Below are 15000 nucleotides of genomic sequence, written 5' to 3' on the forward strand. Positions count from 1 at the left end.
CCTTAGAATAAGCTGCAGGCGTGTGGGAGAGAAGAGTGGGTGGCGCCTGGGAGAGTGCAAGTCAGTCTCCCCAGAGAGGGGAGTGGGGAACATGAGATTTCTCTAACCAAACATTATTAATTGCATGCAGTGCATTTAAGACCTAAATTGCTTCTGCATCGAGGGCATCAAACTCACCCGATATAAGGACCTTATTAAAAAATCGAAACAAATCTGTGGGCTAGATGCCTAAGTTTTCATGTCGTATTTGAATAGGCATTTGCTGTAACCTGAACTGGCTGCTTTGAAATTGTATTGAAAATATTGCAAAACATCGACTGCACCCTAGGAGGTAGGTCTTTTAAACCTGCCTGTGTGCTTAGTCCAGACACATGGCATCATTTTGCTGCCAGTTCGTTCATTCTTGGGATGACTTTCTGAGCTGCTAAGTGTTTATAGCTGAAATGAAGCTAGTGTGACTGGTGTGGCAGAATTGAGGTGCCTGCGTCCTGTGAGAGCAGCAGCGGCTGCATGTTCCAACAAGTGAGCGTAGATATATATCTATATTGCATGCAGTGCCTTTCAAAAATGTTAAGCACCTGAGAAACGTGTTTCTTCAAGATCAACTACTGATTTTGAAAACAAGAAGTTCTTGTTCTTTTTTATGCTTAGTTGCATTTATTCTGTTGATACGCATCGTGAACAGGGGCAATTTTGAACCACCACTTGACATTTTGGTGTTTTGGGAGCACTTTTTTCAGTTCATCACTTGTCTAATTTAAAGGCTTTACTTTGGCACTTGTAGTTTGATCCAGAGTGTCAGACTGGCACAGAGTCTCCGTGCATTTTATGTATGTTCATCTGTCACTAGTCTGAAATGGAAATATTCAGCATAAGAACAATCAGTGACATGTTTACTTCATAAAACAACTGTTTTTCTTTAGAGTCTGTAGACCGCCCAGATTGAAAAATGATGGAAGACTGTGTTATACTGCATTTATTCTTATTTCCCTTTATTTTGTTGGTATATATGGTGAAATACACTTATTTCCAAAATGCTATTTTACACAATATGCGTAGGTGCCTTAAACTTTGCACAGGACTGTACATCACATATATACTCAGTGTTTACAGTGTTTGATTGTAGCCTCTTGCTCTGGTTTATACTGCTTGTGGATTCTTACTACAATGGAGAACTGGAGTTTTGTTAATTTACTGCTGGTTGATTTATCCGTAGTTCTTCCACCAGCACTGTCCAGCGAGCTCTGCACTGGCTTTGTTCAGGACTGTGCTGATGTTCCTGGTGTTGTCTTCATCGACAGTTTGTTTTGTTTTAAAGTGGAGATTTTTGTGTTTATAAGTAGAGTTTGTGATCTGAATTTGCTTTGATTTGCATTCTTTACATTTTTCCTACGTTTTTCTCATCAAAACAAATGTATTGTGTAGTGGAAATTGAATGTGCAGCGAAATGACAGTAATAACTCTGAACCTCTGAGGGTTAATAGACTCTTAATGGTTCACAGGGCCTTCTGACCGGAGTATAAACCCAACGCTCAGCACAGACGAACATAACTGCTTCTGTTTTCTGTCATACTGGGAGTCGCGCTCCAAACCAGATTCACCTCAGATGAACTCCCCTTCCTTTGAGCCACGTCCGTTGCTGCGGCTACTGTCGCCTGTTTGAGTCAAACTCGGCACGGTCAGGCCACATGAGAGTGATTTATCCTTTCCAGACAGCTGGAGAAAACTGGGACGAATGCTACGTCAGCATGAGCCTTCCTCACTGCTGATCTGGCTCCGGTCCTCAAAGCAGAATCCTGAACTCTTTGTCCGGTTAACCTAATGAAATACTGACCCAGGTACTGTTAGCCCATCACTGCAATAACAAAGTTATTGCGGTTGTTATCTTCTACAGCTGGGGTGCACATACTTTAGTGGCTACTTTTCCAGTGGACAGGTCATCCTGATCTACCTTTTAAAAAAAGCTGGCCTCAAGCTCCTCACACTTCAGCACATTTTAACACACAATCAGGGCTCACTTTATTTGGATAGTCCACTATAACCTGCTATAGATTATCTACAGGTGTTCAAGTTGTTAACAAACTGTCTGTGGAGGCTGTTGGGTTAGGGTTAGGATTTGGACCGGGGTTAGGGCTGGGACCAGGGTGAAGGTTGGGTTTAGGATTAGAGCATGTTTAGAAAAAAAGGTTTGGTCAGTTTAGTAGATATTAAGAGACCCGTATTAGTCCCACAACAGGGAAATTTCACCACCACCTTCACCATTTAACCCATCTGTGAAATGAAACACCACATGCACTCTAGTGAGCATGCCCTTGCCCGGAGCGGTGGGCAGCCCAATCCGCAGCGCCCGGGGAGCAGTTGGGGGTTAGGTGTCTTGCTCAAGGACACCTCAGTCATGTGCTGTCGGCTCTGGGGATCGAACCAGCGACCTTCTGGTCACGAGGCTGGTTCCCTAACCTCCAGCCCACGACTGCCCATGAAGATATTTAGTTGAATGTAACTTTACTGAATTTATACTTTGAGAAATAAAACATAGAATGTGGCCTGTGCAAATGTTTCAGCACATTTATATTGCATGTTTTACTGGTTCCCAATATTAAACTCAGCAAATAAGTAGAAATTGCACACTAAATCGTTCCTTGTAGAGGAGATGTTGTGGTTGAGTTCGACACCCCTGGCCATGTAGCCTGTTTGTTATGTGATGTCGCAGCCACTTGCATTTATCAGCCTACAGCAGGTAGGCTCTGTTGGGCTTCATGTTGAAGTTGTAAGGGAAGTTTCAGGTTGGGACGCTCTTTGAATCAGGCACAATACAGGCCAGCTAATTAGACCAAAGCTAATTTACATACACCAGTCTTAAAGCAACAGTACATTCAGAAGTTGCTTTAAAATGTTCTTGGTGTTGCAACCCCAGCAAAAATCAGACCACTTTGGAAGCCACAACACTGTGTCCATTTTACCATCTGGGCTGTAAATGTGTAAAGGCTGACAAACATAAACAAAAACTCAGACTTGCTTTGCTCTCTTCTGAGCTGTGGCTCAGCTATAGCCACTTTTCTCGCATCTCTGGCATGAAACTTTTGTGTCTTGTAAATCTCTCAAGGTTAGATTTTTAATGAGGCTGATGTCAGCTTCTCAATCGCCAGCTTCTTCTTCAAATGTTCCTGTTCCACCTTAAATGGTGCAGCATAATGGGAACATGCAAACGAGAAAATGACTTCAGCTTTGCGACGTTTTAGTGTTTGACAGTTCAGATTAAGTATCAGGAAACCAGCTGGAGTGATTAGAAACACAAGTAAGTCCATTAGTCTCCACATTATTCCTGTTCATCTTAAACCTTTCACTTTGCCTTTTTGTTGAGGGGAGATTGTTGTCTGCGTTGCTGTGGTGACCAGCAGTCTGCACACCAACCAGGACTAAAGGGTGAATTAGCAGTTATTAATTAATTCCACCATTTAACACAATTTATTGTTAAAACTGTGTTAGGAGCTTATGTTACTGTAAAGGAGGATTATTTTATTTTTACCTACAAATCTAACTCTGCTGTGGAGCTGCAACAGTAGAAGAGCCACATGCGGTTCTGGAGCCACATGTTGCCGACCCCATGATCTGAACTAAAGTTTTGCTTTGTGTTATTTCACTCAGAGTGTTTGTTAGGTTTGGAATAAAACCAGTGAAACAGCTGGTTACCATATGAGTAGGTTTTTGAACTGAAGCTTGAAAATGGTCAACATGAATTTACAGCTGTTTATGGCAAATCAGGGGTGAAAAATAAAAGGTGGAAAATGTGGAACGCGGGCCCTTTAAGTTCTTGCGTCTAAGCAAATGGAAAGTGGAGCGTGTCACTACTAACCTCAGCGAGCGAGAAATCAGTTTTGTGATTCAGTCTGTTTTGGACCAGATGTGTCTGACAAGTAGCGGTCACAGCACTAATCAAGAATGATTAAATAAATAAAAGAGGGAAGTGAGTAAGCACAAGGCACGAAAACTGTGACATGCAGTAGGATGAGACAGGTGTCAGCGTGGGAAGCGTGTATGCGTGTGACTGAGCTGATAAATGTGGCTGATGTCAGTAAGAATCCTGCCATTGTATTGTTTGCTGTTACATAATTATCACTCAGCCTTACAGCTAACAGATGTGGAGAACTAAAAGTAGCTGCGCACTCTTATGGAGTAAATAAGCGAGGGAACCGGCGAATGCCTGGCAATTTATGGCCCTTAATGAAGAGCATAAACCTGATTCAGGGAGATAGTTAACTATATTAACCCTTTGAGTTCAGATTTATTGCTGGCGATAATGACAGCATGCGGTAGTTTTAATAGGAACTCATTTTTGAAATTGTGTGGAAAGTGCAGAACTTTCAGTACACACCACGTTTGTGCTTGTAAATAGATTTTTTAATGATGATTTGCATCTGCGCTGTGACAAAAGTTGAAAGTGCAGACTCGGGCATGTTGTAAATTTAATTTACATAATATAATGCAATGGTTTTATTTCTTTTTACATCTGAACAAACAAAAAACAAGAGTAGACTCAAAGCTGTCGATACCGACTGTAAAGCTACAGAATGTAAATGTAATATATTTATAGCTGTGTAATAAGTACAAACTGTATAGTACATTGTTAAAGGGTAACAAAATCAAGGTAATAACTATAACACAGGTACAATACAAATCTGTGTTTGTGTCTCAGATCAGTGGTTACATAAGAAATTACATAACAATGGATTCAATTATAATGTAATATACACCAAATGTATAGTAAAAAGGCAACAATAACTCTAGACTTCTAAGCATTGACATCCTAAATCACTTGCGGCTAACAGCCTCAATATGTTCTGCATTCTTCTCTCATCTCGTTTTTGCTTGTGTGGAAAGACTTAGAATCTGTTGAGTTCCTGTTATTCAGTAAACAACTGCAAGTTTTTGCATCAGCCTCAAGGTAGTAGTGGGTAGTAATTGCAAAAAGTTATATCATATTTTAATGAACTGTTTATTGATGGTATGTATCATGGTATAGTGTACCAATCTTAATAAGAACCATATTTAACAACTGAAGTGAATCTAAATTTTTTACTGGGAAAATAACAGAAATGAACAATATATAGACAGATGTCAATATTTTTTTAGAACCCTAACACATAAAGCCCGCAGCCACTACTCTGAGCCTGGCAAAAAAGGTGCGAGGTTTTTATTAGCCAGCTTCTTGTTTACATTTTCCTGTTCCACCTTAAATGTGTAAATGTGCACATTTACAGAACGAGAAAATTTGAAAATGAAGTTTGCAAATCAGAAGCCAACTTCAGCCTCGTAAAAACGGACCTGAATGTTGTTTAATGTCTGGAAGTCATTTGTCTCGTGTGCGTTTCTTACCCTCAAGATTTAATCTACAAGCATCAGACGCAGCTGGACTTTAGTAAATATTGCAAGCTGTTCACACTATCGGTTTTAACTGAGAACCTGCAGAACCTCTTGACTTGTAGGCCAAGAGCACTGCTGGCCTTCATGCTAGGCTAATGGCTAAAAGTTAACCCCAAGAGACTGGCTTATCCCTCCACTCTCTTATCCCCTGCTAACTTATTAGCTCATTGCAATCTTCACCTTGGTAGATATCCAGAACCAAGATTTGGCATCCCTGCCTTAGAAGAACCACTTTTGTTTCCCTAAAATTTCCCTAAATATATTATTATATTATATATATTTTTTTACAATACTACAAGCTTTTTAAGCTTGAAGGTTCTTCATAATCATACATCATTTGCAAGACTGGCTCTCGAAGAACCACTGTCAGAGATTCTTTAGGGAACCCAAAGTGGTCCTTCTGTGGCATTGCACAAGAACCGTCTTTATTTTTTGGAGTGCTTATTTAAAAATAATAATAAAAAAGTTGTTAATCTTTTATGAGGTAAGTTCATCAGTGTGTTCAGGTAACATTTCATTGTAAATTTAGTCATTTATTGAGCACTGAAATTTAACGTTATAAAATATTAAAGGTATTTTTTGATGCAATTAACACATTTTGCTCCATAATTTTAACCTGAAGCCCAGCTAATAGTGTGCCAGCTCCACAGCTGCAGAACCTGATAGAAGTTATTTCCAGCTACTACGTGCTCAGTGAATTGGTTTGTCACAGAATCATCCCGTCTAAAGTACCATTTATCATTATTATTGAATGTTGCTACAAATTACATTTACATTTGATTACATACTTTATTGGCAGGTTCAGATCTGCACTCCTGGCTTACTTCAGTATCAAAAACTGAAAACAAAAGCATGGCAAAAATGTTAGGAATGTTTCTCCTTCTGCAAAACAGGAGTGTTACACACAGAGATAATCTTTCAAAGTCAAATCATAACAAAATGTCAGAAATGATCAACATGCCTTCACACATGCTTTCAGCAACAACTGCAGCTTGTGAGGGTTTTGACCTCGTAACATATGGTGTTTACGTGAAACACTGCATCTGTATGACTTAATTTAAAATATTATTTTACTACAACATGCTTCTGTTATTGTCAGTGCTAAGTCCAAACAGCTGGCAATGTTTTTTTACACGTGGTGAAATCTTGCTTTTGACAGCTTTTGCACCAGCGCAGTGTGGTACTGTTTGGATGTCACAGTTCTGGCTCTACACTGTGAGCTTTGATGAGCAAGAGTGGATGTCTTGATCGAGTCAAGTTTGCTGAATGGAAATCCAATAAGTTCTGTTAGCAGGGAATTGTGCAGAATCCCATCTGAGCCGATTCGGTCCCTGGCTCATCATGTGGCCGTGCAGGCTGAGGATTGGAGGATAACACACTTGTGGGGTCAGTGATGGTTGGAGATAATGTCCCTCCTCATGTGGAGTGCTCAGCCGCTCACTCTTCTTCCTGCGATGGTGCTCAGAATCAGTTACGAAAAGAGTCTCAGCACCTCAGTCTGGAGGTTTGGGTGCCTCTTGGAGGCCGCTACTGATTTTGGTTGTGAGCAGGGCTGCACAATATCAGCTATGGATGTGTATTGTAAATGATTTCAATATTTAATTATTAGTCCATGAACAATAACCAGACAACCACAGGTAAGGAAAAATTCTGATAATGTATGGCTGTAAACCTGACAGCAGTGGTTTTTACATTTTACACCAAAATATTACTTGAAAATGATCTGTAGTTATCATTTAAGACCTGGTTTGGCTAACCAATAATTTATTAAGCTAAATGAGAAGTTCTTATTACATACTAAGGCTTATAAATTAGTAACTACAAGGACCTCCATGCAAACTGGTTCAGCTATTCCTCAGTTAAAGAAGTGTGTAATAAAGCTAGCTCACAATATATCAAAAATACTAAACATAAAAATAGGTTTTGCTGTATTTATGATGATTTGCATTCATTCTTATGATATACAATAATTTTCCAAGTAAAAATATGTTTATTTCCAAGATAATTGGTTTTAAATAATCTTCTTTGTTGTGTTTTGCATAGTACTCTGTATTTCTCTATTCTATATAGGCCTTATGATGATGCAGGTTTATTGGAACAGTAGCCGTTTTCGCCTCTTATTTTACAGTCATTAGATTGAGAATGATCAAGTTTCAGGTTTATTTGTCATTTGCATAAAATGTCAGGACATTTATGGATTGAAATGCTTGTGGTGAGGCTCAGATAATCACTCTACAAAAAGTAAATAAGTAAAAGTAAAATATAAAAAAACCTAATTGAAATATATTAAATATACACAAAGTATAGAGAAAATATACAAACATATAGAGAAATACACACAAAATATATACAATATACATTTTAAAGTGACTTAACTGACTCTGTTATTGTTATTTAAAGTGACTTAGTTTTAAAGTGTCATTGTCTATAGCAGAGATGATATGATACAATAATAATAATGTTGACAAAGAGACTGAGTGAAATGGTAACTGGGGGAGGACCCACAGCTTCACAGCTTGTTCACATAGTGATTAGTGTATTATTATGGGATAGTTAAAGATAAAGAAGCTTTTGAGCTGTGCCCATGTCTTTGCTAATTGACTTTATAGCAGAGTGGTTAAGTCACTAGCTGTGAGCACATCATTCACAGGAGCACAACACTGCTCTAATATTACACATGGCCCAATATGCTACACTGTGTGTTTAATGTTATTTGATCTAAGCCTTTACCAGTGTGTTAATCACAGAAATTCACATCATCATGATGATACAAATATGTATATTAATCATGCTGAGTGCACTGAAAGCTCTGATAATCCAGCTTTTTCATGGCCTCTATTGTAGAACGGGTTTTTGTGTTTGTTAATGATGCTCTGTTGAAGTTTTTTTTCTGTCTGTCTTTTGTGTTTCCTGCAGGCAGCTCCAGCAGCAGCAGCAGGCCGAGCTGGAGGTTCATCAGAGGGACGGACTGACAGCATATGATCTGTCACAGGTGTGTAAACACACACATACAAACAAGCTATAAACATAACAATTTCAAGCATATTTCACTTCTGTATATTCTGAATTGATAAAGATTATAGAAGACCAGTATTCCTTCTCCGCTACATGATATGGCTAAAACAGTAGTGTTGTGATCATGTTATGAGTGATATGTCTGGCACTGTATTAAAACACACTGGTCAACCAATATTGTGATGATTGAAGATCTGCTTGCATTTGTTTTGTCTAAAATAATTCTGCTTTGCTGGACCTCATGAATATCATTGATGATTCATTAAAACATCCACAGAAACTCTGCTGAAGCTGTGATTCGTCAGGGTGCGCACATCACCCAGTAAAAATGCCGTGGTTGGTTAGAGGGTTCATTTGCATATCGCAGCCTTATATGTCTGCTATAATTTGCAATGCTACTAGTTTCAGAATAGCTAATTATTCAAACCAGTAGGCCAGTGGTTACCAACCCTATTACTGAAGATCTGCTTTCCTACAGAGTTCCTACAGCATCTAAGACCCCCTTCCAATTACCTAATGGCAATGCCTTTGATCCAGCCAGTCCTTGACATCTGAAGAGGTTAATTAGCCAGAGAAAGTGTGGAAAAATGTGGATCTACAGGAAAGTAGATCTCCAGGACCAGGGTTGGTGACCACTGCAGTGGCTCATATAATCAAAAATATGGTTGTAAAGATGTCCTAATCCAGTTTATCTCAGTTTGGAACATGCAGTTTCTACTAATGCCAGTTTAAAGCTAGAAATCACAAGGCTCTCATGAAAACGTGGTTAAATTTTACACTGGATTCTTACCCTGGGTATAATTTACAATGGATTTCATGAAGTGGATTAGCATAAAGGTGCAATTTTGTCCATTATTTTCCCAAAAAAAAAAGTTTAAATACATGAAAAAAAAGATCACATAATTTAGCAATATTTGAATATTTTTCAGTGCATCCATATAAAATTCATTTTAGTTTCTTTTTGCCTTCAAAATTCTAAGAATGTCAGGTGGTGTAACTGCCCAATCGTGTATGTTGATAAAGTAAACTTTTTTAAAAAGGTAATTTTGTTACATAAAATTACATAAAGATTTTATGTTCGGAAACTTTAAGATAAAAACCATGTTGTAAAAAGGCAACTTAAAAAGTTCTACACTCACTGAAAGTTTTGTCCGCAAGTTCTTCCTTCCTCAGATGTCAGGCAGCGCGACCAGAAACAAAGGACTTTTATTTTGACACAGTTTAACCAAAGAGGGGCAAAGATATTGCATCGCAAAGAAGACCCCAAATGACCTTTATGGTGCAATGCCAAAAGTAGGCCTTTCAGGGTTTAGGTACGAACTTTTTGCCTGTTACATTTGAAATGAATCTGAAAAGTCAGGTGGCTCAACCATATAGGTCAAATGGTGCAACCAGACCAGTACAGTTTTTAATAACTCAAACAGGCAATTATTTTAGGATATAAAATGCATTTCTTATACATTTTATCTTCATTTCCATCAGATTATAGTACTAGAGCTCAGCTCTGTTTGCCCTGGCCTAATTTAACCCCTAATAAAACATTACTGCGATATAATATGAGAGCCATTCCGTAACATAGAGAACTATCTTTTTTTTTTTTCCTTATTTCAACCCTCTCAGCACAAGCCACCCACTTGCAGGATTTGCTTTTCTCTGTGTTCAGAGTATCCCTCTAAAGTTGCATAACCTGCACACGCTATGGAGGATGTAGTCTAATTTGAAACACACCCTCAGGCTGTATCTCAGCTAGCTCTCTCTGGCTCCATGTACTGAAATTAGGGCATAGCTGTGCCGTGAAGTCAGGCATAGCCGTGTGTGGTGGTAATCTGCTGTCATGTGGAACGTAGCCCCCGGCACCTATCCGCTTCTTCCTCTCTTCGGTGCACACTTTTTCTCACTCCTTAGTGGCAGTGCATATTTATAATTATTTCATTACTGTTAAATTAGGGCTGCCGTCGCATAGCTCGATGAGTTTGCTTTAGACGGCCAACACGTGCCAGGTGGACGGTCTGTGAGCAGTTGCAGTGTTTACTAAGCTGAATGTTCAGCATCTGTTCCTCATTCGGATTAATAAGGCCTTTAAAGAGATAGTTCCAAAAGGAATCCAAAAGCATCCCCTCACCCCAGCCAAGTCATGTTTAGTGAACTTTCAGAAGTTTGCCTGTGTAGTCTTGGGCTGCCTTGGCACAGTAAACCTTTCATGCGCTTTTGTGAGTGGCTTTTAAGCTAAGCTTTTAAAAAAGAAAGTTTCATTGGGCATTACACCTGTACTTAATGTCTCACTCCTCATGTCCTAAAAGCACTTCAAGTGCACCCATGCCTGCTCTTTGGATCCCAAAATAACCTCAGCTGTATGCAAAATTAGAAGTTGTTTAGAGATGTTTAGCTACACCATTTAAATGAAGGCTAAAGAAGGATAAAGGTCAGCGCAAGCAGCTGTCTGAACAGCTGGCTAGTTGAACCAGCTATCTGCAGAAACATTAGCTTTGATAAGCCCACATTTGTTGTTACATCTTAGGAAATTGAAAAATATCCTGTTCAACCAAACTCATATAATTTCATGTCATATCATGCGCTGTCAATGATTTGATTGGCTGAACATTATGCAACTCGAGTGCAATTTAGTTTCAAAGTTTCAAGCAACTGAAGTTCTATAAGAGATTTAACATGTAAAGCCAACTTTGCCCTGAAGCTAGGTAAGTAAGCTTAAACCCCACCTGTGTTTGCCCCTTGTCTTGGCTGGTCTTTCTGTAACGGGGAGCGAGGAGGCGGACGCATGTGCTGAGATTTATTAATGGCAAGACAGGGTCGAGACAGTCCAGGGTCATAGAGCCAACACGGCTAGATCGGGGACCAGACATGACAGACACCAGAATACAACAGAACAAGCAGAACGTCCAACACAGCATATAACAGCTGACAACACAGACAAAGATTCAAACAACAAAGACCCGCCAAGACAAGGGGCAAACACAGGGCAAACACAGGTGAAAACAATCAGGGGCGGACATGGAGTGGGAGGAGCCAATCGTGACACACATTAGAAAAAGCCATAATATTTCATTCCTAAAATTTTATATCCAGGGTAGTTTTACGGTCACTGTGGAGCAAATTTGACCCGAAAATATGAAAGGGCTAAAAATGGACGGAATATGCTGTGTAGCCCTAAACTGGCTGTTGTTGGTGTTTGTGCTTGTCCTGCGTGTAACAGCAGGTGCCAGTGGGCAGCGTGCCAGCCGGCGTCCACGAGGCCAGCAAGACCATCGACAAAACGGAGACACTTTTCTCTCAGGAGAGAGACCCACGCTTCAGCGACATGTACACAGGCATCTCCAACAGTACGTAACCGACTGACCAACACTGATTCATTCACATTGCAGAAGTGTCAGGGGTGCGAAATATGACGATATGTTTTTAATATGTTAATATTCGTCTGTCTCATGACATCACTGTGTGAAAATGTCTTTTGTGCCACAACAGCTGACAGAAAAACAAAGGCTTTATACTGCATTCTTGTCTAAACTAACTGATTTGATTGACAGTACAGAAATGTCACTATTAGTAATGTTTAAAGCTATTAAAACAAATCATTCTGATCAGCACAATCTGCATGCAGAAAAACCCAGTCCACACTGGCTTATCTACTAAACCAACTAACTAACTTTACAGTATTTATATTATTTATAGATAGTCTTTTATCTGGTCACATACAACACATACAGATTTTTTCTCCCTTGATTTCATCTCGCTTGTCCATCTAGTACCAAAGCAGCAGATATCAGTAGCTGCTTTTAATGACCCTCAGATTTTCACCAGCACATGAGGGTGGATTATGCATGGATTAAATGCACACATACATTTGTATGCAAAAGTTTGATTCCCCTGCTGGGTGACCGGGGTGCTCTCTGTGTGGTGTTCTCCCCGTGTCTGCATGGGTTTCCTCCGGGTTCTCCGGTTTCCTCCCACAGTCCAAAGACATGCAGTCAGGTCAATTGGACATGCTAAATTGCCCCTGGGTGTGAGTGACTGTCTGTGTCTGTCTGTCTGTCCTGTGATGGACTGGCGACCTGTCCAGGGTGTATCCTGCCTTCCGCCCAATGACTGCTGGGATAGGCTCCAGCACCCCTCCAGAACCCTGACGGAGAAGCAGCTTAGAAAATGGACGGGCATAGTATGTCCAATAGGCCTGACTGCACATCTTTGGACTGTGAGAGAAAACGAGAGCCCTTTATCTTATTTCTTTACTTATTTCATTCCTTTATTAGTTACTTGTTCCTGCTGTTGCTCCTGTATTTTTTTCCTAAGTGCTTTATTGCAGCAGATGTGTTAACTATATAACATAATGTGTGCTCATGAACATTACGGCTGTTTTTATAAATACAGCAGTGTTGTTCTGATGGTAGCCAATTTAAGTCATCAAACCTCAGAAAAAGAAACAAATATTGTGATGCATATTTTGTATCATGAAAATGAAAATGTCTTCAACCAATGTTATATAATTGCTTTATTATCCACTATTTCTATATCACAAACGATCGCCTAGACGGAAGATGCTTTCTGCAAGATTTTGTGCTCTTCTCCTGTCCCCTCTGAGCAGTAAAATCTCAGTGATGATTCTCTCTCTGACTCTGAAAACTCCCCAGCCTGGGTTCACAGCAGTCAGTAAGGCTTTGTAGACTTTAAATGGGTTTTATAGTGACTCTACCAGTGGCCTTAGAGCTCATTGTGCCATCAGGAACAGCAAGGTGATTTGGCAGCAACACTCAGGTCTTACATAGTGTAGATCGACAGTATGCAGCCTACAGTGTAATCAGACTTTCTGCAGGAGCTTTAAATGGGTTCAACTAACCTTTGGGTGCTCTACACAACTATTAAAGTCTTGTTAAAAAGATTTTTATGGGTGACTAAAATATTGGGGATCACACACTAAATGATTAGGGATCACACAATACATCGCCGTTTAAGCTGTTGCTGAACTGAACGGAACTCAGAGAACTCTCGTGTCCTCCCGTTAATAAGAGACACAAATAAACAAACATGGAGCTGCTGCTGCTGTTTTCTCTGCCGTTTGCACTGACACAGTAAAGAAGCAGCAGGTATCATGTTTAAATGAGGCTCATGAGGCTCATTAGTGGGTTTTTTTGTTTGTTTGTTTTATTGTATATGAACTCAATGGTGCTCATGCCTTAAACTGAGCTCTTTAAAAAGCTTCGCTCCACCTGAGGGACTTTTTGCCATTGTTCTTTGTTACTTGCTGTATTTTCCTTTTTCATGCTCTCGGTTTACATTGGCTGTTGTCGACTCCGACTGACTCAAAAATCTGAGCCTGCACCCCTCAAATACGACTACGTTCTCTATCCCACCGTCGACTCCGACTGACTCAAAAATCTGAGCGTGTGCCCCTCAAATACGACTCGGTTCTCTATCCCACCGTCGACTCCGACTGACTCAAAAATCTGAGCCTGCACCCCTCAAATACGACTCGGTTCTCTATCCCACCGTCGACTCCCACTGACGCAAAAATCTGAGCCTGCGCCCCTCAAATACGACTCGGTTCTCTATCCCACCGTCGACTCCCACTGACGCAAAAATCTGAGCCTGCGCCCCTCAAATACGACTCGATTTTCTATCCAACTGTCGACTCCGACTGACTCAAAAATCTGAGCCTGCGCCCCTCAAATACGACTCGATTCTCTATCCCACCGTCGACTCCCACTGACGCAAAAATCTGAGCCTGCGCCCCTCAAATACGACTCGATTCTCTATCCCACCGTCGACTCCCACTGACGCAAAAATCTGAGCCTGCGCCCCTCAAATACGACTCGATTCTCTATCCAACTGTCGACTCCGACTGACTCAAAAATCTGAGCCTGCGCCCCTCAAATACGACTCGATTCTCTATCCAACCGTCGACTCCGACTGACTCAAAAATCTGAGCCTGCGCCCCTCAAATACGACTCGATTCTCTATCCAACCGTCGACTCCGACTGACTCAAAAATCTGAGCCTGCGCCCCTCAAATACGACTCGATTCTCTATCCAACCGTCGACTCAAAAATCTGAAGACTAGAGCCGACTGCAGACTCCGCCAGACTGGGAATCATGACTAAAATTGGGGTAAAAGTCATTTACAGTGGTAAAAGACTATACAGTGCTCATCCTTTGACCTCAAACAAAGTCCACCAACCAAAATCTTTCTTCTTTAGCTTTGCGCTGCAGCTACAAGGCTAATGCAGATGCCTATAGAAGCTTATACTATATACCAAATTATCACTAGAAATCTTTTCTCTGCTGCATTTCGTCTACTGAGATTTTGTTCTCGCTCTTACGTGACGAACTTGGTCTCTGCTGATACTGATAAACACCAGTCAGTCTGCAACAAAAGCCTCAGTGGTCTTATTACTTCCCCTTTAAAATGAGCCCTGGTTTATCTTTTATCCCTGTGCTCTGTTCCGCTGCTACCTGGCTCTATCCGCTCTGTGCTTTATTATATATCTGTGCTGCTGATACAGATTGGATTTGATTGTGCTGCTTGGGCTGTGATGCATTAACTCGTTTATGAGCC

At 40.5% G+C, this 15000-nt stretch overlaps 1 protein-coding gene across 8 annotated transcripts in view; it reads left to right on the forward strand.

Moving 5' to 3' along the window:
* The window catches only part of arnt2 (aryl-hydrocarbon receptor nuclear translocator 2), a 157649-nt gene that overhangs the window by 113557 nt on the left and 29092 nt on the right, over positions 1-15000 (forward strand). For 4 of the 8 annotated variants that reach the window (XM_017699567.2, XM_017699565.2, XM_017699570.2 and 1 more), the window contains 2 exons: positions 8338-8413; positions 11648-11774. In XM_017699567.2, the coding sequence (XP_017555056.1) occupies positions 8338-8413; positions 11648-11774 (203 nt within the window). The remainder of the gene's footprint in view (positions 1-8337; positions 8414-11647; positions 11775-15000) is intronic. The other 4 variants (XM_017699566.2, XM_017699568.2, XM_017699572.2 and 1 more) reach the window with 1 other exon arrangement.

This window comes from Pygocentrus nattereri, chromosome 15 (assembly GCF_015220715.1).
Source record: "Pygocentrus nattereri isolate fPygNat1 chromosome 15, fPygNat1.pri, whole genome shotgun sequence".
Classification (NCBI taxonomy): Eukaryota; Metazoa; Chordata; class Actinopteri; order Characiformes; family Serrasalmidae; genus Pygocentrus; species Pygocentrus nattereri.